Source organism: Bactrocera neohumeralis, chromosome 3 (assembly GCF_024586455.1).
Source record: "Bactrocera neohumeralis isolate Rockhampton chromosome 3, APGP_CSIRO_Bneo_wtdbg2-racon-allhic-juicebox.fasta_v2, whole genome shotgun sequence".
NCBI classification, from domain to species: domain Eukaryota; kingdom Metazoa; phylum Arthropoda; class Insecta; order Diptera; family Tephritidae; genus Bactrocera; species Bactrocera neohumeralis.
Window position 1 is genome coordinate 5,522,365 of NC_065920.1, and position 26,680 is coordinate 5,549,044.

General features: G+C 37.6%; 1 protein-coding gene across 4 annotated transcripts; it reads right to left on the reverse strand.

The window, feature by feature from the left end:
• Nucleotides 1-21: 21 nt before the first annotated feature.
• On the reverse strand, nucleotides 22-25,954 carry LOC126754089 (uncharacterized). Of its 4 annotated transcripts, XM_050465986.1 has the most exons (12): nucleotides 25,687-25,954; nucleotides 24,067-24,270; nucleotides 3,568-3,630; nucleotides 3,363-3,501; nucleotides 3,189-3,303; nucleotides 2,673-3,116; nucleotides 2,478-2,576; nucleotides 1,845-2,063; nucleotides 1,666-1,785; nucleotides 1,029-1,606; nucleotides 861-957; nucleotides 22-797 (listed from the first exon to the last, which is right to left on the reverse strand). In XM_050465986.1, the coding sequence occupies exons 2-12, from the start codon at nucleotides 24,119-24,121 to the stop codon at nucleotides 672-674; spliced, it is 2,055 nt and encodes a 684-aa protein (XP_050321943.1). In that variant the 5' UTR covers nucleotides 24,122-24,270; nucleotides 25,687-25,954; the 3' UTR covers nucleotides 22-671. The 4 variants fall into 4 exon arrangements, with proteins under 4 accessions (XP_050321943.1, XP_050321940.1, XP_050321939.1 ...); XM_050465983.1 differs by having other exon boundaries at nucleotides 869-957; nucleotides 1,845-2,576; XM_050465982.1 differs by having other exon boundaries at nucleotides 1,845-2,576.
• Between the last annotated feature and the right edge of the window lie 726 nt (nucleotides 25,955-26,680).

Below are 26,680 nucleotides of genomic sequence, written 5' to 3' on the forward strand. Positions count from 1 at the left end.
ACATAAGAAATAATGACTCACAAAATTTTTTAAATTAATTTTTAATTCAAGTTTGCAAATAGATTTTCAGAGTAAACATTTCACAATAGCTGAACATAAGTATATCTACTAAATGTATGTATATATTTATACTATAATATATGCATATGTATATATGTTGGTTGTGTGTTTGTAGTAGCTTTATTTATATAACTATATATGTATGTGTATTTATATGTAGTTGTGTGTGAGATATTTTTATAATAAATGCTTAAGCGCACCAAATACATACTTTTTTATTGTTTGCCACTTTACACAAAGTTATTAACTGTTAACTCTTGCCCTTATTAATATGTCATGCAATACTTGCTTCAACAAATAAGTACGTCTGTATGTATGTGTATATAGAAGTGAATGGACAAATCGATATGAATTAGAAAGATTTTATTTAATGAGTGTGGTGAATAATTTCTATAGTACTCGTATTATGTATGTATGTGTGTGTATGCATACTAGATATTAATAAATATGTATAGGTGAATATATGCAGTTTTATTGCCATACAAATGGCCCTAGGTTTATAACAAGGATATGTAAATTTACTTAATATACATATGTATGTGTATATGTGTGTTTGCATGTATATGCATATGCATATGTATATGTGTATGTAATATAAATGAGCAATTCGACTAATTTGTGGCCGCTTCACTGATGCGTACACTTATCCTTCGATTTCTTTTTCCGCTCGTCGCCTGAGTTTGAGCGTCGCGTACCCTGAATCGGCATATAAGGCGGTGTGGGGCTTGAGCTTTTATCTGCAAGGCAAACGGAGAAAGTAAGCATTAAAATGTACACGCTTTAGGCTGACAACCAAATACATATATACCAAAAGTACTCGACTGAGAGTAGTTCATGCGTGGAGCCAGCTCGTGTCTGCTTAGTGAATCATGCGAATCGATGGAGTAGTTTTCAGATCTGCAACAACAAAATGTGTATAGAAAATTGTACAATTATTGCTGGTGAAACGCATGCAGCGTCACACCTACCTAGTCATTGAGTTGTGTTGCAACAGATGCGCATCACTGGTTGCGCTAATGTTCAGCGACGTTGGACGTTGCCCCGGGCGACAGCTGTCTACCGGCAATGTGTAGATGTCATCTTCGCCGCGATTGAGCAACATGCTGTTCGGATGCGCACCGATGCCATTGTGTTGACTGCCGTTGCTGCGGCGCCCACCCTCACGCGTCAGACTGCCGTTGGTGAGTGTGCCATTTTGTTGTTGGCGTTGTTGTTGATTGTGCAGCACATCGATGGGATTCGAGTAGGCCTCCACATCGATTATGTCCGCCTCCTCCTGCTCCTCCGCCTGCATGTGTAGGCCATTGCGCGCGGCCGGTTGTGGGGCGTAAGCGAAGTTGTTGGCAGCGGCCGCAGTTGGCGAGTGTGCGGCATGTGACGAGTGTTTGCCAAATGAGAGGCAATCCTGTGGTAACGGTAATAGTGGACCGCAATGTAGCCCGTTTGACGAGCTGCCATTGGAGGAGCAGAGCGTGGTGTTGCCATCCTTTTGTTGATGCTTACGCAGGCGCGCTTTCTCTTTGGCGCGTTTCGCTTTGGCGCGCTCCTGCGGAAAACGATGGATAATTAATATTTACATAAATTGTATGGGTAGCTATAATTTACGCGATCTTGCAGCATTTTCGCTAGTTCTTTGTCTTGCGCCTCGATCGCTAGCAGCCGATCGCGCTCTTCCTGTGTGAGTCCGTCATGCGCCTCCATTTGCTGCAAGCGACGCGCCAGCAGCTGAAATTTCAAAGAGTTATATTGTTTGGAGTTAAATTTGAGAGTTGCAAAATGTTCACCTCATCCTTCTGCTCCTGCTTTAGCTTCTTGCTCATCTCCTTGATCTCCTCCATGGGCAGGCCGATCTCCTTCAAACTCGCATAATCACACGGATCCACATACAACTCGATATCGTCAGCGTGCGCTTGCATGTGCCGCTCGGCGGCCACGGCATTTGGCACGCCACGCCCACTGCCATCATTACCCACCAGCTGATCGTATTTCTCCGGTGAGAGTTTCTGAAATTTATGTTCATTTCTAAGCAAATTCTCATTGGAAACCGAATGCAGGCGATTGCTCAAAGCACCAGTTGATGGATTGGGGTGATTATTACTGAAAGTGTTGTGTATTGGTGGTGATTCAGGTGTATGGCCACCAGCCTCACCATTCAGTTGGCGTATGTTATCTACAACATCCGAGTACTCCACCAACTCTTCAACTGAGTGCTGATGTTGGTGTAGCGGTTGTTGGTGCGCACCAGTTGTTGTTGTTGTTGTTGTGTGTGTTGGTGAGTGATTAGTATAGGGTGTATGTGTTGGGTGGTGCATATCGAGCGCATTGCGTTTTTGTTGCTGTTGTAGTGCGGCTGGTGCATGCAAGTGTTGGTGGTTGTGCTGGTGTGGGTGTTGATGTGCAAATGAGAATGACTGTACCGAAGCGGTTGGCGATGCCATTACTGTTGCCGGTGCTGCTGCTCCTGCCGAGGATGTCGAACCCGTCGAAATGGATGACAATGAGTGTTGATGTTGTTGCTAATGGAAATGAAATGAAGTTGTTAGTATGTTAATTTTGGTGAGCTCAAAGTCAGGTGCAAGCCGTTTCATAATATTTGGTGCTGACAGACTCACCAATAAGTGGCTACTGCCGTTCGCTTGTGATTTAGCGGTTTTGCGTGTTGAAGATGTTGGTGGTGATGGTGAATCTACGGCGCTGGTGGCGGTTGCCGTTGCTGTAAGCGAGGGTGACTTTTGTATGCTTATGCCAACATAACAATCGGTTTGTGAGAAATGATTCTGTTGCAACAAATATGATTCAGGCGATGTTTGTGGCAATTCGTGTTGTTGTTGCTGCGGCTTGTGATATGGTTGAAATGCTGACTGTTGTGGTGTTTGTGGTGATTGTGACAATTGTTGATGACTTGTGTGCTGGCTACTACTACTACCACCAAAATATCTACCATTCGATGTTGAGGGTTCATTTGGATTCTGTTGCAAGATACTTGCTTTAGCTGGACGTGGCGGTGGTAGTTGCGCCTTGCCACGTGTGGGTGGCGGCAAATTCACGTACAGCTCCTAGAGTGAGTGCAAAATGAAATTAAATTAAGCATAAACATATATATATTTCCGTCGAGATATATTTCTTGCCTGCATCTGCTGCGCCATCTCTTCGCTCTCCAGCAACTCGCGCTGTCGTTGCTCCTGCAAGTCACGTTCCAATTTGTCGGCGATCTCCTTCGCAACACGCTTGTCATGTGCCTCCCTGTGGTAATATAAAAATTTCAAATTTACTCCCAACGAGTGCCGTTTTATTGCACTTACTGCTCGAGCAAACGTCGCCGATACATTTCCACTTGCTTCTCCGCCTCTTCCTTCTCTTTGATTTGCTCATTCAGCGCTGTCGGAAAGTCTTCACGTACCACAGCATTGCGCTGCCGATTGCCTTTGTAGAAGTCATTTACTGGTGGAGAAGTGTTGCCGGTCATAAAATGTTTATATATGTAATATGTGGGTTATATAGACTTACTCTCTTGCGACTGCAATTTATAGGCCAGTGCGCTGTCTTCACGTACCAGCCATTCCTTGCAAACTGCAATAAAAGACAGGAGAAAGAATTGAAATTATTATTTAATTTAATAGAACAATGTGAAGACTAAGGTAATGAGTCATACAGAATACAGAAATGGCATGGTAGGTATCCTTATAAGGTGGTCATGGTTTAGCTATAAGACAGTTAAGGTTATTGATTAAAGAAACCCGTTTAGATTAGGTTATGTTAAATGACTGATCCCTCAGCCAAATGGTAGATCACACTTGGATTGTTATATGAAATCCTTTGTGAAGCCAGACAAATAACTTCTGTAGTTATAGTTAGCTTTGGGTAAAAAAGGGGCAGGGAAAACCGAATATTTCCTTGAATTTTCAGGTTAACACCAATATTGAATATCTAATACTTCCTTATACCCTATATTCATACTTCGTCATATGTTTTTCGTTGTTTAAAGGCATTTTAATTTTAATATACCAGTTTATATGATTTAGACCAATTTGTGAGATTTACTCTAGTTCTTTAACCGATTACTTAAGCTCTTAATTTAAAGAACGGAATCCTGTCTAAAATTTATTGTACCAGTTTATTTAATTTATACCAGTTATTTAGTCTGTTCGGGACTACTCTCCTTAATTTGTCGAAATAAGAAGGTACTTTTATTTGATTGTGCCAGTTTATATGATTTAGACCAGTTTGTGTAATTCACTCTAGTTCTTTAACCGATTTCCTGGGCTCGAAATTTAAAGCAAAAAATGTAGTCTATAACTTATTATACCAGTTTCTTTAACTTATACCAGTTATTTGGTCTTCTCTGGACTCCTAGATTTGTTGAAAGCAGAATTTGGATCTACCAATTTATGTAATTTATAACAGCTCTTTGCCAGTTGCGCTACTCTCAAGGATTTAGCAATTCGATCAATTTGTTCTAGTTGTTTATTTTCTTGTACACTTTTCCATGTTTAATGTCCTTTTTCATTTTAAAAGTTTATTCGCATCAAAGCCAGCTTCTATTTCCTCAAACTTGAAAGTTCATAGATTTATACCAGTTTTTGTTGGACTTTATACCTTTAAAAACTTGCAAGAACTCGCTACTTTCTTTGCTATGTTTTTTTGCCAGTTCTTTGTTTGATTTTCCACTTTTGTATGTAGTTACTTTTATAACTGTTATTATTATAAAGGCTTATGTTTACCACCTTATATAGCCTATCCCATCTTTATGATTTATACCAGTTACTTGTTCGATTCAACACTTTTCATCGTTTGCAGTAGTAGAAGGCGGCTAACTTTTCACATGAAAAAGAAAATTAAAGACCAGTCTTCAACTAAAATGAGAAAATATGTAATAAATATGTGCGCACGCATATTCTAACGGAAACATTAGACCACTTCTAAGCGAGGCTTACTCTCGTATTGAGTATCATCACATCCTGTTAGTCATCAGACAACAGTCAAGGCAGTTGAAACAGCTTTCTCTAGTTTTTTTCGTTCCAACATTCTTGTGGCTAATATTGCGAAATGCAACGTCAGATCACATCCGCAATTCGAGCGATGAGAAAAAATATGAAAGCGAAAATAAGAGTACCGCTAAAAGCCAAGAAAAAACGGCGATCGTTAAATGGTGCGTCGTAAAAGCCAAGAATTTGTAAAAAATCACGTAAACCTGCCTTTACAAACATATCTACATAAGATACATAGCAAATATAAAATAAATCTATATTTACGAGTATTTGTGTGTCTTGCGTGACTAGTGATAAGTGACTAGAACATAGGTCACTCTAGCACGCACGGTCTGATGCAATAAAGCCTCTTTTGCTCTTCGGTGCAAGAGGGCGTTGAGAGCAATAAACCTTTCTATTCACAAACACACTTCTGTCATACCATACTTTTTGATATTCTTCAAATGCCTTGTTTTTATATTTGACACATTATAGCTGCATTTCGATGTGATCTGTTGCGATCGCGTTTGACTGCTGTATTTTATTACCCCGAAGCCATAATATGACTGCCTCACAAGTTTCATCATTGCTGTCGGTCATTATCCAGGAATTTCTTTGTTTGATTTACTGGCCTCATTTACCTTACGCACAGCTTTTCTACCTACATACATACATGCAACCTTTTTGCCTTCCACCATGCACTGCTGCACAGGCGTGACTCACCCTGCCACAATGTTGCGGACAATCGGATGCAACTACTTAACGATCTCTGCTTTTTCTCAGCCACTTAACAATTTCAAGAATGTAACAACCATGTAAAGTATGGCTTAAGGTATGCTCCTCAAGCGTTGCCCCCTCAACAGTTTTTGATTGAAATTCATTGTAACTGCCGAATGACTGGTGTTTCGGCGTTTTCACCCGCATTTTGAGTGGCACTGACGCCGAGCGCAGAGGCAGACCCCGACAGGCTGTCACACAACACTGTGTTGCCTCTAACAATTTATCATAATTTTTGTGTTTTTCTTTCAATCCCTTTCGATTTTGTTTTTGCTCCGCCAAGTTCATTCGAAAAGAGATTCATTCGTAAATAATGGTGCGTAATTTGATCGTGTTGCGTGAAAAGTGAGTGTAGACATAAGTATGTGAGTGAGTGAATGCGTGGTGTGTGTGTGTGTTGGTGCATGACGAGCTAAAAATTTCTGTGAACAATTTGAGATTTCTAAATTAACATAATTAGCGATTAGGAATTTATTTGTGCGCTTAGAGTGGCTCTGAGTTTATTGACCACTTTGATTATGAATCATTAGGAGTTAATGATTTTGTCTAATTATGGAGGAGCGCAAATCAAAAATTATTTTTTTCTTTTAAAATGCTAACCTCAGTAATTGTATATTGAAATGGTTTAATGTCATTAAAAAAGTTCATTGATTAACGTTAAACCTTTGTCTCCGTATATTCGAATCGAACTGGCAGACGAATCGCACTTAATTGGCTACGCGCACGACATTACGGCAGTAGTTACAGCAAAAGACACAGAAGAAGCGCGAAGAAAGCTTAATCAGGTCATGCTACGCACGCAAGCAATGCTCGACTCACACAATCTCCAGCTCGCTATGGAAAAAATAGAGCTACTACTGCTAACAAATAAGCATACAATATATCCCTCGAAAAAATGTGCAAACGATTGCAGATATTCTTAGGACACAAAAAGCAGTAAACTACCTAGGCGCAAGACTGGATTCCAGACTAATCTTCTGGGCACAAATCCAGCACGCCACAGGAAAAGCAGCGAAAATCACCTTCCAACTTAGCAGACTAATGGCCAACATCAGGGCTCCAGCCAAGGGAAGAGAAGCTCCTAATGTCTACTACAATCAGATTCTTATTATATATAGCTGAGTTCTGCGCAAATGTGCTTAAAATAGAAAACCGTCGTAAGCTATTAGCCAGAGTTCACCGCACCGCAGTCCTCAGAGTTATATCAGCCTACCAAACAATGTGAAGCAATGCAATATTAGTTATAAGATATAATGCCCCAATCGACCTTCAAGCATATGAAAAGAAAAAGTTGTGGGAGCTAACGGAAATATCCGAAAATAACAAGAGCGTAATAGAACAAATAAAGAAAGATACAATAAGGACATGGTAACAAAGGGGGGAGAATGAGAGTCGCAGCAGATGGACTGCCAGACTAATACAAGATCTAGACTTATGGACACGCCGTAAATTCGGAGAAATCGATTTTTACACAACCCAGCTGTTATCCGGTCACGGATACTTCAAAAAGTACAGAAGACCACTTTCTTTGATGTGGTGTGATCTTGATTAGCCCAATAAATGCTGACAATTTAATCAGTGTCATGCAGAAGAGTGAAGCAAACTGATGATTACCAAGAAACTCGCAGCAATATTGCTACGTAGCAAAAAGCAGGACCTGGACGCAATTACGTAGATATATATCTCTCAATGAGAAAAATGAAACGCCACCCTGAAGTAATGCTAATGTGGTCCCAGAGTGGGCGACGGTTCCTTAAATGGGGGTTTTTAGTGACCTGCAAGTGACACATACCGTTGCTGTGACGACGGCACTGATGATGAGGAAGGTATTTCTCCTCCCATCACTCGCAAAAAAAGTGTAATAACTCATGAGTAATCAAAGCGGCTTTTCTGGAGGAAAATAGTCCCCAAAATCAAATTGTTTGTCTGGGCTGGATATTTCTCTGACGCTTTTGATTGAGACTACAATCATTTCAATTATTTTCTCCGACTGGATATAATCTGATGAATGAAGAACCTTACTAATCCACAGACAAAGATTGGTTGGTTACTTTTTAAGGACAGTTCTTATATACGAAACTGTGAGGTTCGAGGCTGCTTGTTGTTAATTATGGGTCGTTAAAAGCGAAAGTCATAGAAAAAATTTTCCAACATGTAGGATGTTTTGTGTTGTCGTCAAAGGGTGTAGGTACATACATAAGTATATCAAATAATAGATTGGGCAGCCTGTGTGAATATAAAACTAGAATATACTAATTAATCTGTAGCATTCCGAAGTCTTAAGAAATAATTATTAGGTTTATATTTTCTCTTTATGACACTTGTTACCTTATAGCAAGACCAATTTATCAATAATTTGTAATTAGAAAAAATCACGCTTCTCCTAAACATATGTATGTATGTATATGTATGTATGCACATTTATACGTATACCAGTACTTCCTACATTTGTATACCATATACATACAAATATAGTTTCTAACAGATTATATAACATATTCCTCAACTGTCATATCCAGTCATGTGTACTTTCGCGCCGCCGCCAGCGAGTTCAAAACGTGCCGCAACAACAACAATTCTTATTTATATTATTTTTCCAAACGATAAGCGTTTTTTTATGTGTTTTGTTTAACACTTAGCTGGCCTTTTATGTGCATGAATAAGAACTTATCGCGTGTCCCACCAGCTTCGCGCATGGTTATCTTCCTGGTACAACCGAATTGCTTATTGCAAAAGTCAACTGACACATATTTGACCCATATCGCGCCACAGATATGACGCTTGCATTCTGCTGTGGCTTAACAGCAGGCATTCATACTAATATGGAGCGACTTATCCACACACGTACATATGTATGTATGTATTTCGTGGTGAGTGTGCATGAGTGCAGGCATGACTAAATCTTATGAATGGGCACGAAATTTTTAAAATGTTTACCACTCATTTTTAAGTGTCATATGACTGTGACAGCACCCACATTAAAACGGGTTAACGGTAAATTGGTATGTGGAAATTTTTATATTAGTGTGTATTAATGTATAGGTGTATCTTTTAACGTGTTTTTTATTTTTCATGATACTTTGTAGAGACCTTCGAAATTTTGTGTTCTGATGCTTACAATCTCACCAACAAGTATCAGTTAGTTAGTAATCAGTTAGTTTGTTTTACGTGTACTCACTTTTTATTTAAACATACTTACTATGTATGTTGTTATTTTTATAACTTTTTCAATATTAACCGGAGGAGGATATACATACATACATACATAGGTTGCGAGCTCTCTTAACCAAAGCCCTGTATTAAGTACATAACTAGTTGTAACCACCACATTAAGAACATGACTTGTATTAATAATTTTCGTAATTTTAATGAAAGCGCTCTCAACAATCCAATCATGTCATGTAAGTAAAGGTTGATTGATAACTCATTAAAAAATTTTTACATACATATTTATTTTATAAACAGGTTGAATATTAAACACATGCAAATGGCATTCATATGTGAGGTAAATCACGCTTTACTAGTTTAAAATTTTTCAAATCACTGCTAGTTTTCATTGCGCTTAGAAGCCCGATTTATTACAATTAAATTTTTATGCAAATTCTAAGTAAAAATATTTCTAACTTGAAGAAGTGAATAATCTTGTATTAAACGCAATTATTGTCATAACTTCTACACGGCTTAGACAATAATAATTTCCTGTCAGCGCGCGAGATTTTTATTGTGAAAGTTCATGACTCCATGTGTATATACATACATACATACATACATACATACATATACATACTTACGTATACAACTTCAAAGACCAGCGCGCTGCTAAGCATTATCACACTTTTATGTGGAAATTATTTTCATACCTTCATAATTTTTCCAAAACTACCGTTTTATGGTCGGTCTTTTCCGACTTCTAACTTCCGTCATATAACCCATAACCATAAAAGCACTTTTTGCTCATTATTTATGATTTCTTATAAAATATTATTTTTAATTTGTGCGCAAAGAAACGCCCATTTAAAGTTAGTGTTTAGAATGGAGTAGCTACTGGAGCGGGTAAACCATAATGTGGAGTCGTAAAAATTGCCATAAATCAAGTGACAAAAGAATAACACATATTACTACATACATATATATATTATATGTATATTCAAACAACTGAAACAAAAACAAATGAAATTATTACTTTTTTCCTCTCTCTATTCCACTCTTATTCTAAATTTATGCATATGCTATAGCTGCTGATTGAATTTCATGAACTTGCACATTTATAAACAAAACTCGTACGGGAAAGCGAGAAGGGAAATAAACAAAGAAAACGCAAATGTGTAAAATATGTATGTACATATATAATGTATACAAAAGAAATATTACAAAAAGTTTAAAAATATAGCAATAAAAACTAAAAAAACACGGCAGCCATAAAAATCAGCGTTGACGTTGAGAACTTCTTACTTTGACCGCTCGAAGAGAAGCTTCAAAGCAAAGGCAAACACAAATCGATTAGAACATCAAATACGATTCTGGGGTTTTGATATTTGAATGAAAACAAAAAAAAAATATATTAAAGTTTACAAGCGATAATAAAGTGTTAGAATAGTATTTTTACTAGGGTGCACCCACCACCCGTGTGTCGATTAATCGACGTTTTTAAAATTTGTTTTTACATTATACTGATAGACAAAAATTTCAGAAGGTAAGTTCCTTCAAGTTAATGTAATAAAAATTGATATATATTTTTTTAGAATATTTGGACTTTTTTGTAGAATATTTCTGAAACTATGCTAGCTAGAATCAGACTATTACTACTTTCAAAATAGCAATTTTTATTATAGCAATATTTTGGAAATTATATGCTGAAATTTTACAAAAATAATTAATTTAATTACATACATACATATTCTTGTCAATCAAAATTGACCTAAATGAAGCACTTCAATCGATTAAATAAACACAAGACGATCCCCCTAATGTTGAAATCGGATATGTATGCAAGTATATACTTACATAAGTGTCTTCAAAAATATGAAGCGTGTATTAAATACTAAGCCCTGCTTGATCGTTTAAAGGTACTACTGAAGAGGCGAGTGTGATATAATTCAAACAAATACGTGAAGTTCACCAAATTTACAGTAAAGGTTAAAAAAATGTGTCCGATATAATTTTTATAAGAAAAAATTCGAAAGAAGAGAGAGCTGAGGAAAGAGAGAGAGAGTAGACATTAAGCTCGTTAGCGCGCTGGTGAGAAATTAAAGCTTGACTAGAAATGTAGTAGGCAAGTAAAAACTTTTCGTTTAATTTCAGCTTTTTGGCAGAAAATAAGTTGTAATGGTGGATAGATGAATATTTTGGTGGAAAGATGAATATTTTGTAGTTTTTAAGCCAACACATAATTGGTATTTACATAAATACGATTTATAATATTTTTTTCAGAGGCGGTCATTGAACATAATGGAAATAGTCAAAATTGCTAATCGAAAGAATCTTAATTTGGTTCGGTTCAAATCATCGGTATAGTAAATGGTATATGTACGTCTGGGTTCTTATTTAGTCTAACTTAATAACAATCTCCACACTTGTTACACAATATTTATGTGGAACCCACGATTTGACTTATTTAAAAAAGAGCATTGTTTCGCATTTGTTTTTTGAAGATTATCTCCTTCAAAAGTTGGCCGCGGCTACATCTCAGATGGTCCATCCGTTAAGTTCAATTTTCGATAACTCCTTCGAGCATTTAGACTGGTAACTGGCGAATGACATGCGTGATATTTTTTTCTAAGGCCTGAACCGAAGCAGGATTGTCCGCGTAGACTTTAGACTTTACATATCCCCATAGGAAAAGGACTAACGGTGTGATATCACACCATCTTGGTGGCCAATCGACAGGACTTAAACCTGAAATTGTATGCTCACCGCAGTGTTCTCTCAATAAATCCATTGATTGATGCTATGTGTATGAATTGGCAACGTCTTGTTGAAACCAAATGTCTCCAAGATCACGCACTTCAATTTCAGGCGTCAAATAGTCGGTTAGTATGGCGCAAAACGATCGTTATAGACGATTACATTCTCACCGGTATCATTTTCGAAGAATTATAGATCGATGATTCCACCAGCCAACAAACCACACCAAACCGTTATTTTTTCGGGATGAAATGGCAGCTCTTGAATATCTTCAAGTTGCTTTTCGTTCCAAATGCGCCATTTTTGCTTGTTTACATACCCATTCTTTGAATTTTTCAAAAGTCCATAGCGGTAAATGATGTCGCTTAGGAAGGAATTTAGGATATGGACGTATAATGCGCCAAGTCAGTTCATAAATCAGTCCGAATTGCTGCGAACGGCGCAGAATCGACTCTCCACGGTTTTCGTGCACAGTCTCAGCTACGCCTGATAGATTTTCTTTACTGTGTGGGTACTGCTTTTCGGAAATAAAATATATTTTTAAGTTATTTTTCCAAAATTTCAAAAATCGAAACTGGAACCCATAACAAGTTGGTAGCTCTGCAGGAAATCAATATAATTTCCAACTTAAGTAGCCAATAATTAACCGGCACAATTTACATGACCTTCACTGTATGCCCTAACGAATCGTACAATAACCTGAAATTAAAATGCACGTCAATGCCTACGCCATGGACAAAACACACACAAAACAAACATACAAACAAGAGCGTACAAACTGCGGAAAAAAGTGACCCGCGTAGTAATTTTTGCAATTTGGCATTCAGAACGATTTTAAATGCATTTAGACATATACACAATCATATACATACATATGTACATACTTATATAAGCAAATACTCGCAGTCATTTAAATTACAAAAATTTGTTTATGCCATTGCATTTAAGCGCACCATTGTGTATTTGTTTGTAAATGTTCGCCAATTGCAGTTAAGACTACCTAAAAGTACATACAAGCAAACATACATATGTATATGTTTATGAAGTGTTTGTGTGCCTCTTTGAGTGTTAGTGACGAAGGGAAACAATGAAAAGGTAATGGCGAGTTCTTAAGTGGCCATGTGGCAGCGTCGAGACGTCTCGAGAAAATAACAGAAAATTGCATAAATTCCAATGTTGTGAAAATTACACACTTTAATGCTTATCAACACACACTTACGCGCCTCCATATTGTATATAAGTATGTATTCATGCTGGTTTGCATGTGCGCCTACTAACAGAAATATATGCATGCAGGCCAACGGTCAGCTGGGAAATGCGATTGTGCTGGCCACAGCAAGCATACACAGCTGTATACTCTAATGAAGGTTCATATGTTTGCGCTGTACACTGTAGGGATTGTCAGTCGTGAGAATTTACCATTCATATAAATTCACGAAGCAATTTTCACCGCGCTTAGAGTAGTCATTCATTCGCCTAGCGTTGGAGAGTAGCGAATCGAACAAACCGGACCAGTTGTTCAAATAGACAGACTGGAGAAGGAAAGAGACTGAAGAAACGTTTCTCTCCACGCAAAAAATACAATATTTTATTAAGCTTACGGGTTGGAGAAGCGTCCCTGGTCTCAGTCTTCTATATAAAAATATATCATGACTGAACTCTTAAGATTGTAAAAACCATAAATAAATAATTTTTGTATAATAGTAAATTCCGTATTGTAATTTTTTACTGTTATCCACTCATATTAGAAAACTAGTATATAATTTGTAAAACAATTAGACCTTTGGATGAGGTGCCCACATAATCTCTTTTATGAAATTCGACTCCCTAACTTTACTGCTGCTTTTGCAGATAAATTTTTGGTCCAAAGAGCAACGCTCAAAGCGGACGAGCAAAGAAATGGTGAATCGATAACAGCGAGACATGCTTTATACAGACACTGATGGAAGTAGTGAAACTTACTTACTAAAAAAAAATATTTTAACCGTTCACTTTTCCTACAGGGTACATACCATAAACACATATATATGTAACACATGAAACCCCCCACATACTAATATGTATGTATGTATATGTTTATCTTGAAACTGAGTAAGAATAAATACTAAACCTCAGATTATTTCCACGCATGTGTGTGACTGTTTACTTGGTCAGTTGGCTTTGTGAAGCGAAATACTTAGCTCTGCACGATTGTTTATAAGGCGTCACGGCGCATAGCTCGAACTTGAGTAGGCACTGATTCAATTTATTTATTTATTTCTCCTTTTTTTTGTGCGAGGCATGCGGCAATTGGAGTGGCTAGCGTGGGAACCAGCCGTTGCTAATACAAAGCGAGCAACTCAGCAAACACTTTTAATCCAAGTGGCAACGCTGCCGCTAAAACTGAAACAGGCATGAAGCCACACACTGGTGCCGCGCTGAAATTGCTACCGGAAATGTTGCATTTTTGAGATTTTTTCCAATACCAGCAGAGAGCAACATGTAATTTTCTTAAGCGCTATGAGCTTTTGCAAAAAAAATATGCACATGACCACTACACACACGGTCGAAAGCCTGATTTCACATAATCGCGCAGCGAGCAGCAGCACTTTTGTGGTTTCCATGAATGATATTTCAATGCACGATTTCTTTCACCAGTGTTTGTATGCTTTTGCATTGCATTTTTTGTAGTTTTGTTGTTGCATTTTTGGTTTATGTAATATTTTCCATTTTTGATATGGCATATCCGGCGCATACAATTGACCCTTGGTGTGTGTGTGCATGTGTGTCTTTGACTTTTTCTAATAATGTAAATTGAAACTGTATAATAACAACAAACAACAGGTTTACAGTTACATGTTGCAGATACAAAAGCTTATTGAAGCGGCACTATTGTTGACATACATACATGTGAATATATGAAAAATTATTGTTTTTTTTTAGTATTTTTCAAATAAATAGATGAAGTTGATAAAATAGAAAATATCGTCGAATGAGACCTGGTGTTCCTGATGAAAATTAAAAAAAATGTTTCCATTCACCACGTGGTGAATATCCATAGTAAATTAATTTTTATTCACCACGTGTTGAATATCCACAACAAATTAGTTTTTATTCACCAAGTGGTGGATATCAAAAAGAAATTTTTTCTCGTCCGAAAAGCATTTTATCCACAAAGATTTGGCCATGATGACTTCCTGAATGGAGCTTTTGATGAATTTTTTCGGCTGAATAAAATTTCCCATTCGTTCCAGTCACCCAAATAATATGTAATTACACAGACATATAAAATGTTGTTATTGTTTAGACCCAGAAAATATTTTCGAAATAATATTGGGGTATGGTATCGAATTGAAAGTTCTTGGTTGGTGAAAATTTCGGGTTCATTCCGGTTACGTGAAATCGAATTCGCCAGCTAAAAAATTCCGGTTAAGTAACCGAATCCGAACACTATACACTCGTATATCTGAATATCCACAGTTGTTCTAGTTGTTACAGATCTAGAAAGCACTGTCCAAACAGTTTTGAGGGATGCTGCCGAGTTGACAATACTTAGTCGAAAAAGTCCGGATCCATTCCGTATACATGGAATAGATTGTCGTCGGATCCCATTTGGTTCATAATCGTCTTTGTAGTCAGATTTGCGCGCATTTAAATGATTTCCGATAAATAATTTGTTATGTATGAAATTGAAGTAATTTCCGAACCCCTGATGGAGGAACCTTAACATGACAGAAGTATACTTGAAATTCCGAAATGGAAAAGCAAAAAATTCAAACTATTTTTTCATAATTTTCAGGCTTTTCTATAGGAGCTATTAATATCCTGATAATAACGAGAGATAACAATAAGGGATCATTGCACTCAGCAACAGTCGTTACTCACACTAGTGTGATCGATAATTAAAATTTGTTATTAACGCTTGATGCTCTACATGCCACAATGCGGCGCTACTTTCAAAACTAACAAATTTAGCGTATAAAATGATTAAAATGAAATTTAATTGTAATCGAAGCGCCAAAGACTGACTACAAAAGCATAGGAGATATGAGATAACACACACATACATGCAATTATATATGTACATATATATGTATGTGTGCGTGGCATGAAAAAATTAGAAAGTTGCACTTGATTGCAATACCAACACATACATACATGTATAATACATAGCTACTTATTTAATAATAATAAAAAAATTGCTGAAAAGCGTTAAACTGAGCAGCAGGTGCTGGAGCCAACAAAGAAAACAACAGCAAAAGCGAAATGAGGAAAAATGGAAAAATTAGCAGATGAATTGTACGGAGTCATTGCCGTCGACTTCATGGAGTTTGTTGTCAAACAACGAAAGTGGAAAAACTTGACTCAAGGTTGATGTAAGCGAGTAGACACACACACATACACACATAAATGCATTTATTTCACACCAACAACACTTGCAGGCGATGAACGCCGAAAAACCGGCTATTAATAGTGGCAATGCGCTCTGCAATCGGCCGATGAAGAAGCTACGCCAACAACTGCTTCGACACACACATGCTGACATATATATGAATAATATACATATATATTTATATGAGGAGTGCTGCAACAGATATGCATTAAAATTTATAAATAATTATGTGCTTCGCGCAGGCAAGCAGCCTGCTTGACTAGCTAACTAGCTGAGTGGCTGAGCGGCAGCCGCGCTGGCTAACAATGACCTTAACCATGATGAAAGCGAGCGAATGGCGCGTTGGAAATGGTGCAGCAGCAGCAAGTTGATGAGCGCCAATGTCGCTTGACAGTTTTACTGCACACAACTGTTAATAAAATAAATTTTACGAAATGCTCAAGCACACATATCATACACATACACACACACATACATATATACGTACGTACATAAGTATTCTAAAATTAGTTAGCGTTATGAAATGACTGCACGCCACATGCCGCTTGGCGCTGTGCTGAGAAGGATGATGGGCGCTCAGTTTACTTGTATGTTGTTGCCAAGAATATTTCGATATTTTTACGACTTTTTCCTGTCATTTAATTATCATACTATTTTCGCTTTTATCTTTATGTGGCCGATAAAAGTGTGTCCTTCTGCTACTTCTGCACTGCACAAATGCGAGAGCTCTCACTCAGTTTTAGTTGAAAAGCCGCACAATGCGAATGTGGCATGTGGCAAGTGGCAAGTGTCAAGTACAGCGTGACAGCCATGGTAGGCATTTCAATGAAATGGGTTATGGCAATCGATTAACAAATGCTAGTAGAATTCTACATCTTGCCCTCTTATTTTGCAGCGACGAAGACTAATGCACATACTTAAATACTAATACCTACAGAATACAGCGTACTAAGCGTTTTATGTAGATATGTGAAATGCTGGAATAGCCTTGTTCGAAAAAATTTTTTGCTATTGTTTTTTGCGAAAAGCGAAAAATTTTTTGCTATTGTCTTTTTTGCCTGCTTTAAAAAGCGAATGGTCAAATATTCGACTTTCCAATGCGAGACAAATGCACAAGAGATACTCCATTAATACCCTGATGCCCTGTTCTAGGAATTTCCTGCAGTCTTCTCGATCTGTCAGCCCCTTGCGGGTTTGGGCGCCACAAGACAGTGACCAGTTAGTATTCCGATCATGTTCCTACAGTCTCTTTTATTAAGTACCAATAGGAATGCCAATAGATAACATCAATTCTCGACACAATCACCAATCTAAATTGTTTTAAATGTAAATAGAGGTAACAGTACTTTCGTCTAGGTTCCATACCTTACCATGTAGTATCTCAGGAAAGCACTTAGATGACTTAAATGACCGGAGTTGGTATTAGCGAATTCTTTAAATTTTTCTTCCCCATTTAGGTCTTGTATTTAACTTATATAGCAATATTTGTGTAAGGTTAGGTTGGGTAAAAACGCTATTTTTTCATGAGACCAGGACAAATTACCCTTGGAAAGTTAGAGACGCCTGTCCGTAGTCATGCCAAGAACTCATAGATATGAGTCAAAACGACCGTCGCATTTCTACAAACCGCCTAGAGGCACCCATAAATGTATTAAGGCGGCTTATGTTTACTTCAGCCAATTCTGCAGGTTGGTAGAAGGAAAGGCGACCGAGATGCCTCAACCTTAGTCTGGCAAAAGCTGGACTTCAACTTCCTGTATGCAACTTTGACAAATTGCTTCCTTCAAAATATTTAGCCTCATCGCGAGAGCACCCAGACAAGTTTAATATGGAATTAGCTTGATGCTACAGCTAGTGAGATCATACACTTCTTGACTACTTTTGAGCTCACTGTCAGCGAGCTCTAGGTCTGTATAGCAGCTCAGCTATCGGAGTGGATGTATGCTTTCCTAAAAGAGTCCACACTTCATTTAAGTACCGCTGCTGTTACCTTAATAGCTGCCAATTCTGCTTAAAAGGCACTACCGCGATCTGATAGTCTGAAAGAAGAGTTGATTGAAAGCTCACGACAGAAGACTCCTCCTCCAACCTTCCTCTTGATTATCAATTCTTCCGCGAAAAAGTTCACTGTTCTTTTTTCCACCGACTCCGCCACACCCACGTATCCCTCGGTGCTACATATGAGCGCGGAGTGGTCTAAATTGCCAAGAATGTAATCCAAGTGTGAGAGGATTTCGAAATGCTCTTCTCCGAGATGATATATAAATAGTCGGATTCCGAAGTCTGTTAGCCAGATGTTCTATATGTAGAATGGCATTCAGTCCGATCGGTGGTGTCGTACGTAGTGGACCATTGAGATCCGCAACGAGAGCCGCGCGTTGTACACGTTCTAGCTGTTTAGCGACTGTGGCGTTACCGGCACCAGTTTCAGAACAAGTTATAGAAATAGTTGCTATAACATATGCACATGTGAAAGATATTATCGCTTCGCTGCAGCTGAAGCCAATGTTTCCTCTTCTTTTACCAAAAATTCAGAAAATTATTTTTTCTATACAATATTTGATTGATGTTTCGAAGTTGTTTGTGGTTAAGGCAAACATATAAAAATTAACGGTTATAAATATTTTATTTTGATCTTTTTTCACTCGAAGAATTCCAGATACGTCATTTGATTGATGTTTTTTGAAGGCAGAAGTTCAAAATTAACATCAGATGTAAGCTTCTTGATCAATTCCATGCTTCTATGCACATGTGGATGCTTTTAATTCGTCGAGATTAAATCAGAGCAGTGTAAGGGATGTACTATATCTATGGTGAGGCGCATGAAAGTGCAGCAAAATGTAGAATCGTCTTTGTTGCGACCGAAATAAAAATTATAATAACAAAAACTAGCTAAACCCCAAACGGGAGTGTTGAAATGAATCATTCGTTGCCGCCGTAAGTGAAGCATGTTGCATGTGGGCATAGTGGGTCGCTTAGCTGGACGGACGTTCAACAGCAAGAGGGACTGTCAATCAAGCGCTAAGCCAATGCAGCGCGCTGTTGCATGCAATAAAACCCGAACAACGTGTGGACTATGAAATGCAGCAGCCGTTGAAACACTGCTGCAGAGGCAGTACGTTGCACCAGCGGCGGCCAAAGTAAGTCGAAAAAGCAAAAAAAAAAAAAAAGCAACAGCAACCACAAAATGATAGGGAACTTTAAAAAACACAACAACAACAACCACATGCACATATGTGCGACAGTAATTGCAGTAAATAACAGCAGATGCTGCCGCAACAACTGTACAGTGTCCGTTGAGCACACAACACTTTTTGTGGCTGCCACCATTTATGCACACACTGTTGTTGCTGTTGCTGTTGGCGGTGGAAACAGCAATTATTGGCATTGTTTGCAACAAGTAACCGTCAGCCGAGCGGTGCGCCGCATGCACACCAACTTGGCAGCAAATCAAGCATTTGTTGCCGCAATATGCAACTAGCAATATAGGAGCACAGCAATGCCAACAACAAACATAAAAACAACTACTACGGTAGTGGCAGCAACGCCAACAATGTTGATGAGTACGACAAAGCCATCAACAGCAACTGCGGCAGCTGTAGACACATCATCTCGTGCCACTGCACTTTGCAGCAAATTGTGGCAACTGCCTCAGTAGCAGCAACTGCAGCAGCATCAGCGCTACGTTCAGTGCACAAAACTGTTGCATTAAAACAAAATGAGGCGGAAAATGGCAGCAAGCAGCTGTAGATACCATGCACAGGCAGGCATTTAGTAGTGGTACTAGTGTGCGTGTGTGCCACATGGCATTGATTGGCGCCTTCATCGCACGACTTCATTAGTTTAAAAATAACATTCCACACGCGGCAGTGCCGGAGCTTTTCTAAGTTAGCTGTGGTGCTGAAATGGTGTATATATGTATGTAGCTACGATATGTATCGGTATCTGTATGAGGATCTATAACTAAAATTGGGTGTCATCTCTAACTTGATCCATATCTGAAGATAGCGCCAGGTAACATCTGTGGACTTCTAAAAGTAATCGATTTAGATCTGCCCTTGTCAATACCACAAAACGATGACCACCACTTTTCTGGCCGACAGAAATGCCTTCATCTTTTTCGGAAGAGCTTCACCGCTTGAAGTATGTCTGGAGTTTGGAATAATGGAATTATGTTTCTTGGACTTTCATCAAAAGGCATAGAAACTCTTTCGGATTGCTCTTAACGCTCCATTTTTATTTCCACGACAAGTATTTTTAGGAGAATGCCACCCTCAAGGCCTTTGATAAGCCTATTGACTCAGCCAGCTCGCTTATCTTCAACTGGTTTCCAGTATCTTAAGCCAACATTTTTTAAGCTTCATTGGATCACGTTAGTCGTAGCTAGGTGGATGATGCGAAACAAGCCATTGTCGGTTTTTATGGATCGATCTTATAACGTGATCGTTTTTACGTTTCATGTAATCTTCCAAAGTATCTACATATACTTATTTATTTTTAACATATGTATATGCAATCGTTTTTTAGTACCTTCTTCTTCCTTATTGGCGTACGCTCACGCTGTTTGCCAACAATTGGATATTCCAATGTAGCCAGGTCTTTCTTCACCTGGTTTTTTCAACGGAGTGGAGGCCTTCCTCTTCCTCTGCTTCCCCCGGCGGGTACAGCATCGAATACTTTCAGAGCTGGAGTGTTGTCGTCCATTCGGACAACATGACCTAGCCAGCGTAGCCGCTGTCTTTTAATTCGCTGAACTATGTCAATGTCGTCGTATATCTCGTACAGCTCATCGTTCCATCGAATGCGATATTCGCCGTGGCCAAAGCGCAAAGGACCATAAATCTTCTGCAGTACCTTTCTCTCGAAGACTCGTAACGTTGATTCATCAGATGTTGTCATCGTCCATGTCTCTGCACCATATAGTATGGGGTAATGAGTGCCTTAAAGAGTTCAGTTTTTGTTCGTCGAGAGAGGACTTTACTTTTCAATTGCCTACTCGGTCCGAAGTAACACCCGTCGGAAAGAGTTATTCTGTATTGGATTTCGACGATTGCTTGTTTGATGACAGTAGATATTTCGTCTTGCCCTCGTTCACTACCAGACCTATTTGCTTCGCTTCCTTATCCAGTCTGGAGAAAGCGAAACTAACGGCGCGGTTGTTAAGGCAGCTGTACGCTCTTATAGAAGATTGTACCTTTTCTCTGCTTTTTAGTACCTGCTTCATGTATTTATCATCATTTCTCGTTTGTGCGCCTCTTCTTCGCACAATTTAATGAGGTTTCTAGCGTATTTGATTTGGAATAAAAACTCAAAAAACAGCTAACTCAACAAACGATTGCGAAAAGCTGACAATGAATCCGCTTGTTACAATCAGATAAACAAACAAATCAGTCTATAGAGGGATAAATAAATAAATAGTCATATGAATATATATACAGAAGTGTTGAAATACTCAAATGGAAAGTTGTATACTTGGCGTTACTCTTTCTTTATACATACATACATGCATACATACTAAATGGTATATACATTTTTCAATTTTTACGGAGTTTTGTTAAAAATTTGTTATGTATGTGAATGTAAATAAACAGCTGCGAGATAAAAGTCGAATTTGGGTATGATTTTCCCATTTATTCACATAAATTGAAATATATTGTAGGTATGTATGTATACTTAAACACAGGGTAACTAATTCGCTAATTCACTCAGCTGTCTGTAACTTCAGCAAGAAGTAAACAAAATTTTCTACAATCTTCAAAATTTCCGCAATCTCATATTCATATTTAATGAAGCCTCCAGTACTTTCGAGTCGTTGTACTTTTAAAAAACATCAAACAACTTTTTGGTTAGTTTGTTTCCATCGCCGGCAGCTTCCAATTGCTTTCGGCTGCCTAAGTCTACACTTTCATTAAATATGTAAATATTCATATACAACTTGTATATAACGTAGTATATACTATACATACGTATAAATATCTGAACATACATGTTTAATTTTAGTATCACATCTTTTGTTGTTCGCGGTGTGAAAGTTGCAAAACAGTCTTTCGTTATTAACTGTTGTTATGTTTTGTGATTGTTTCGCTTGTGATTTGATAAAAATGTTACACATGCAATTATGAGCTACTAGTTTTTGTTGTACGAATATAATGATAGAAGAGGTGTTGGCATTAAAATATGTATGTAGTTCAAAGGGAAGGCTCATTAAATGCAGTTCGAACAATAGTGCGTGGTTAGGGAGAGAGTGAGAGCAAGAGACCCTATTTATACGAATATGATTCGACGATAAGTTCATGCAGTTGGAAGTTATGGTAACGGCTGAATGAGTTTGAGGTATAACTTTCACTAAGCGGAGACCGTCAGTCGACTTATTAAGATGGACATTTCTGAATTTCCATATTTTAATGAGGGAACTAGGCATCGAGTTCAGTTGTATCAGCTGCCACGGAAGTAAATGGATCGAAAAAAACTGGTATAAATCACGTAGACTGGTATAATCAATTATATTTCATGATAGGACGAAATAAACTCTAAACAGGTTTTCAAGTTGAATTAACTAGCATGGAGGATCGTGAATCGAACACCCAAACTGGTATAAACCGTAATCACATATTGGGTTCACCCAAAAATTTTCATGTTATAATTCACATAGACTAGTATAATCAAATATAGCTCATGCCAGGACAACATAAACTCTAAACAGCTAATCTAGTTGTATTAACTACAAGGAAAGATCGTGAATCGAACACCCAACTGGTATAAATAACATAAACTGTAATCACCAAATATATCATTTAGATATATTGGTCTTAGGATGAGTCATAAAGCGAATTATAAACTGGTATAAATCACATAAACTGGTATAAATCACATAACGTGGTATAACAAAATTCATATCAAGCTATGTCAACAGTTGCTCTTATCAGGTAACCAAATTGTGCATGTTTCCTAACTGGCATGGATGATCCTGAATCGAACATTCAGCTGCAATAAATCACATAGACTGGCATAAGAAAATAGAATCTCTTGTAATATGTATAATCCAGTTGTTCGTGCTTCTGAACTGAAGAATAATTGTGAATCAATCACTCTACTTACATATATAAACCGCCTGACTAACCTAACAAAATGAAAGTTTTAAGCAGATAATCTATTTCTGTTTGTTTATTAACTGTCATGAAAGATCGTGAATCGAATATTCAACTGGTATAAATCATAAACATGTATTGGGTATACCAAAAATATTCCATTAAGGACAGCAGAAGGTCTGCCAAATAATCTTCTTATGTATGTTTATTAGCGAATCGAACATTTAACTGGTACAAATCGCCTAGACTGGCATAAATAACTTATAAAAAGCGAGTAGTTAAACGATTTAAAAAATATTTAAAATGTCAAATATTTTAATAAAAGAGAAAGAAAGCTCATATTTTTTATTTGTACATAAATATTTGTGGATTTTATTCATAAAGCGTAAACCGCAGATTTCTGTTTTATTTTGGATTAGGAATTTTAAAATGGTAGTAATTTCATTGAGTCTTGAAAAACTCGCACAGCCATTGAGAAGTGAGTGATTTAACCACAACTTATATCATTTAATGGCTTTTGTTTTTTTTTAATTCTTTTATTCCTATTCTACTTGTTACACTCGGTTCGAAAGAAAACATCTTAAATTTTTTGGCTAACGACACTCTTTTGGGAAACCATATAATGCATTTATAATGAGAGGCGTCAATGAATACCTGGAGGTCAGACGTCAGATTAAGCAAAAAAGCTTTTGCTATTTTAAGGAAGCAGCTTAATCTGTAGAGGTCTGATTCAAGAGGGCAGCAAAAAAGTGGAAAAAGCTTATTATTTAAAATTTTCAAATTTTTTGTTAATCTCAAAGTTTCTAAATCATACTTTATGATATACATATGTCTTTATATAAGTGATTCAATATTTGTTGTGAGATAAATATATACAATATACTACGCATCCACTCACCTTCGTTGACATGCCCGCTCTTTGGTAATAATTCGGTTTTTGTCAAGTTATTCATTTTTCACCTTTTTGTTTCAAGCTTTCATACACAATTTCGCCGGCGATGAGCAAAATTAAAGCAAATAGCATATAGATATGTATGCGGCTGCACAACAACTCGCACAATTAAACGACTTAGTTGTAGTGTTTTAGAAAACAGGTTAAGAACTGGAAAGGAATATAGAGAAATACAAATTTTCTTACGTTGAAAAAAATAGCGACACAAAACAGTTTTGTGTTGTGGCTTGAATTTGAGAGCGATTCGCCTCAAGGACGAATGTAGGAAAAATGCGGCGCTCCGCGAGCTTAGAGATGCTAATCGCACGAGAACACACGGCCGGTGTGTGGTTGATTATAAGAGCAGATATTACCGACTTGTTGAAAGCTATCACTCAAAGGCAAAGCAAAGCGACGCTGAGCGTGCAAAAGCAGGGCGACTTGAGTGTGGAGCGCGACATACATAAATACATGTTTTTGTTGTTGTTGTATATATTATAAGTGTTTATAAATGAACTTGTTTTTGTCGTCTAATGGGTACATGTATGCTTGCTTGTATGTATGTATTTGGGCGGTTTATCGCCGCAACAAGCCAGGTGTTTACTGGAAGCCACAGTTCATGTGTTTTTGTTGCTGTTGTTATTATAAAATCTCGAAATTGGAAGCAACGGAAGTGTTGCTGTTGAACTAAATCGCTACATAAATGCCGTAAGTATGTGTATGTATGTATAAATGCGTGTAAATATGTGAAATTAAAGTGTCTTTAACGGCTTTGTGCACAAGCGCCGTTTATGTTGTGTTGATATGGTCTTAATGGCAGTACTAACAACAAATTAAAAAAAAAAAAACACAACAAAAAATAAAGATCAAACAGAACAATGTCTGTCTCTCTGCATATCTGTCTGTAAGCCTGTATACACGCGAACTAGTTCTTCAGTCTTTGAGATATCCAACTGAAATTAGGCACACGTTCTTTTCTGCTCTTTGTTCGGCACCAACAATATGAAACCGCTATATCATATAGCATACAAACTGATAGATCAAAATCGAGTTCTTGCATTGAAAATTTTTTTATTTGGAAAGATATCTTTACGAAATTTGGCACAGATTATTGCCTTAAACAATGCTATATTATCTCTGAGCAAATTGGTCGGCATACAAGTTGACAGTGCAAAATCTAGTTTAAGATCTTCTTATACCCTTTTATGTTATAAGGAGTGCACCCGTGTAGGGTGTTTTCTTGCTTTTACTATTCTTTAATTAGTCCACGCCCGTCTCTAACGCTTTGCTTTGCACTTTACGCTGCACACACTTTCGCCAAACGTTTGTTGTTTAGTTTTCAAAATTGCTTTTTCCATTGAATTTAGCGTTATATTTTTCGCGTGCTGCGTTTTTATGCGCCTAACGGTAGCAATGTTTTCATTATTTTTCACCCGGTTCCAATTTCAAGCGTTCATGCACTCGACCAAGGCAACGGCCGCTTACAAAAAATAAATACAACAACAACACACTTATCCAGCAATTGCTTCAATCAAGTGCGTATGGTTCTCAATTAATCTTAATTTCATCACTGAACTTTCAACTCACTCTTCACTTTACACTTTGCCTCGCAGCACTTCTGCCACAAAAGTTCGCTTTAAACCCGTCACACTTGCACCAAACGCATTTATTTCAATCAAAAATAAAAGAAGAAAATATGAAAATAATTTTCTTGAAACTCAAACGAAATCACTGAGGTATTTTCACAGCTGTAACGCAGCAGCTGCATTCCTCGCCGTGTGTCGTCCGTTGCTCTAATGCACTTTGTTTTTACTCGCCAGCTACTAGCGCGCCACTACCGTTGTGCCACCACTTCACTCACACGTCCGCAAATTAATGCTCGGCGATGGTTGGATGGATGGCCGGTGGACTCAGCGCTATGCTGACTGCCGCCGCCGCCGTCACCACACACCGCTTGCCCCAACTGCCAACAATTCCAACAACAACAAGCACTTAAGTGAGTGCCTAACTCAAATACAAACGAGGTGTATTCATGGTGTACGCGAGTGTTGTTTTGAACGAAACAAAAACATAGGCACAAGAATTTTGCAACAACAACAAAGAAAATGAGTAAAATGTGTATGTGTAAGTGTGTGTGTTGTGAATTGTATTGTCGTTGGAAAGTTTGTTGTTGTCGTATTAATGTAGTAATAACATACATATTTGAAAGTGTAGAGAGCGTAATTTGTGCACTGGAAGAACTAAGAGTTGCCACTTAATTTATATTTTTTTCTGATATGATAGAGTAAAATTATAACATAAAATGTTGGCATTATTTAAAATAGTAATAAGATGCATATTTGAAAATATTAAGAGAAACACAAATTTGCTCTCTGGAATGGCGCATAGTTGCCACTTAATTTATATTTTTTTCTAATGCGTTAGATTTCTAATTAAATACAGTAAGATACATATTTGAAAGTACAGAGCTAGAGAGAAAAATTTGACTTCCGAAATAGCACAGAGTTGCCACTTAATTTATAATTTTTTCTCATGCGATGCATTTTTTATTATATATTAAAATAAACATATTTGAAAATGT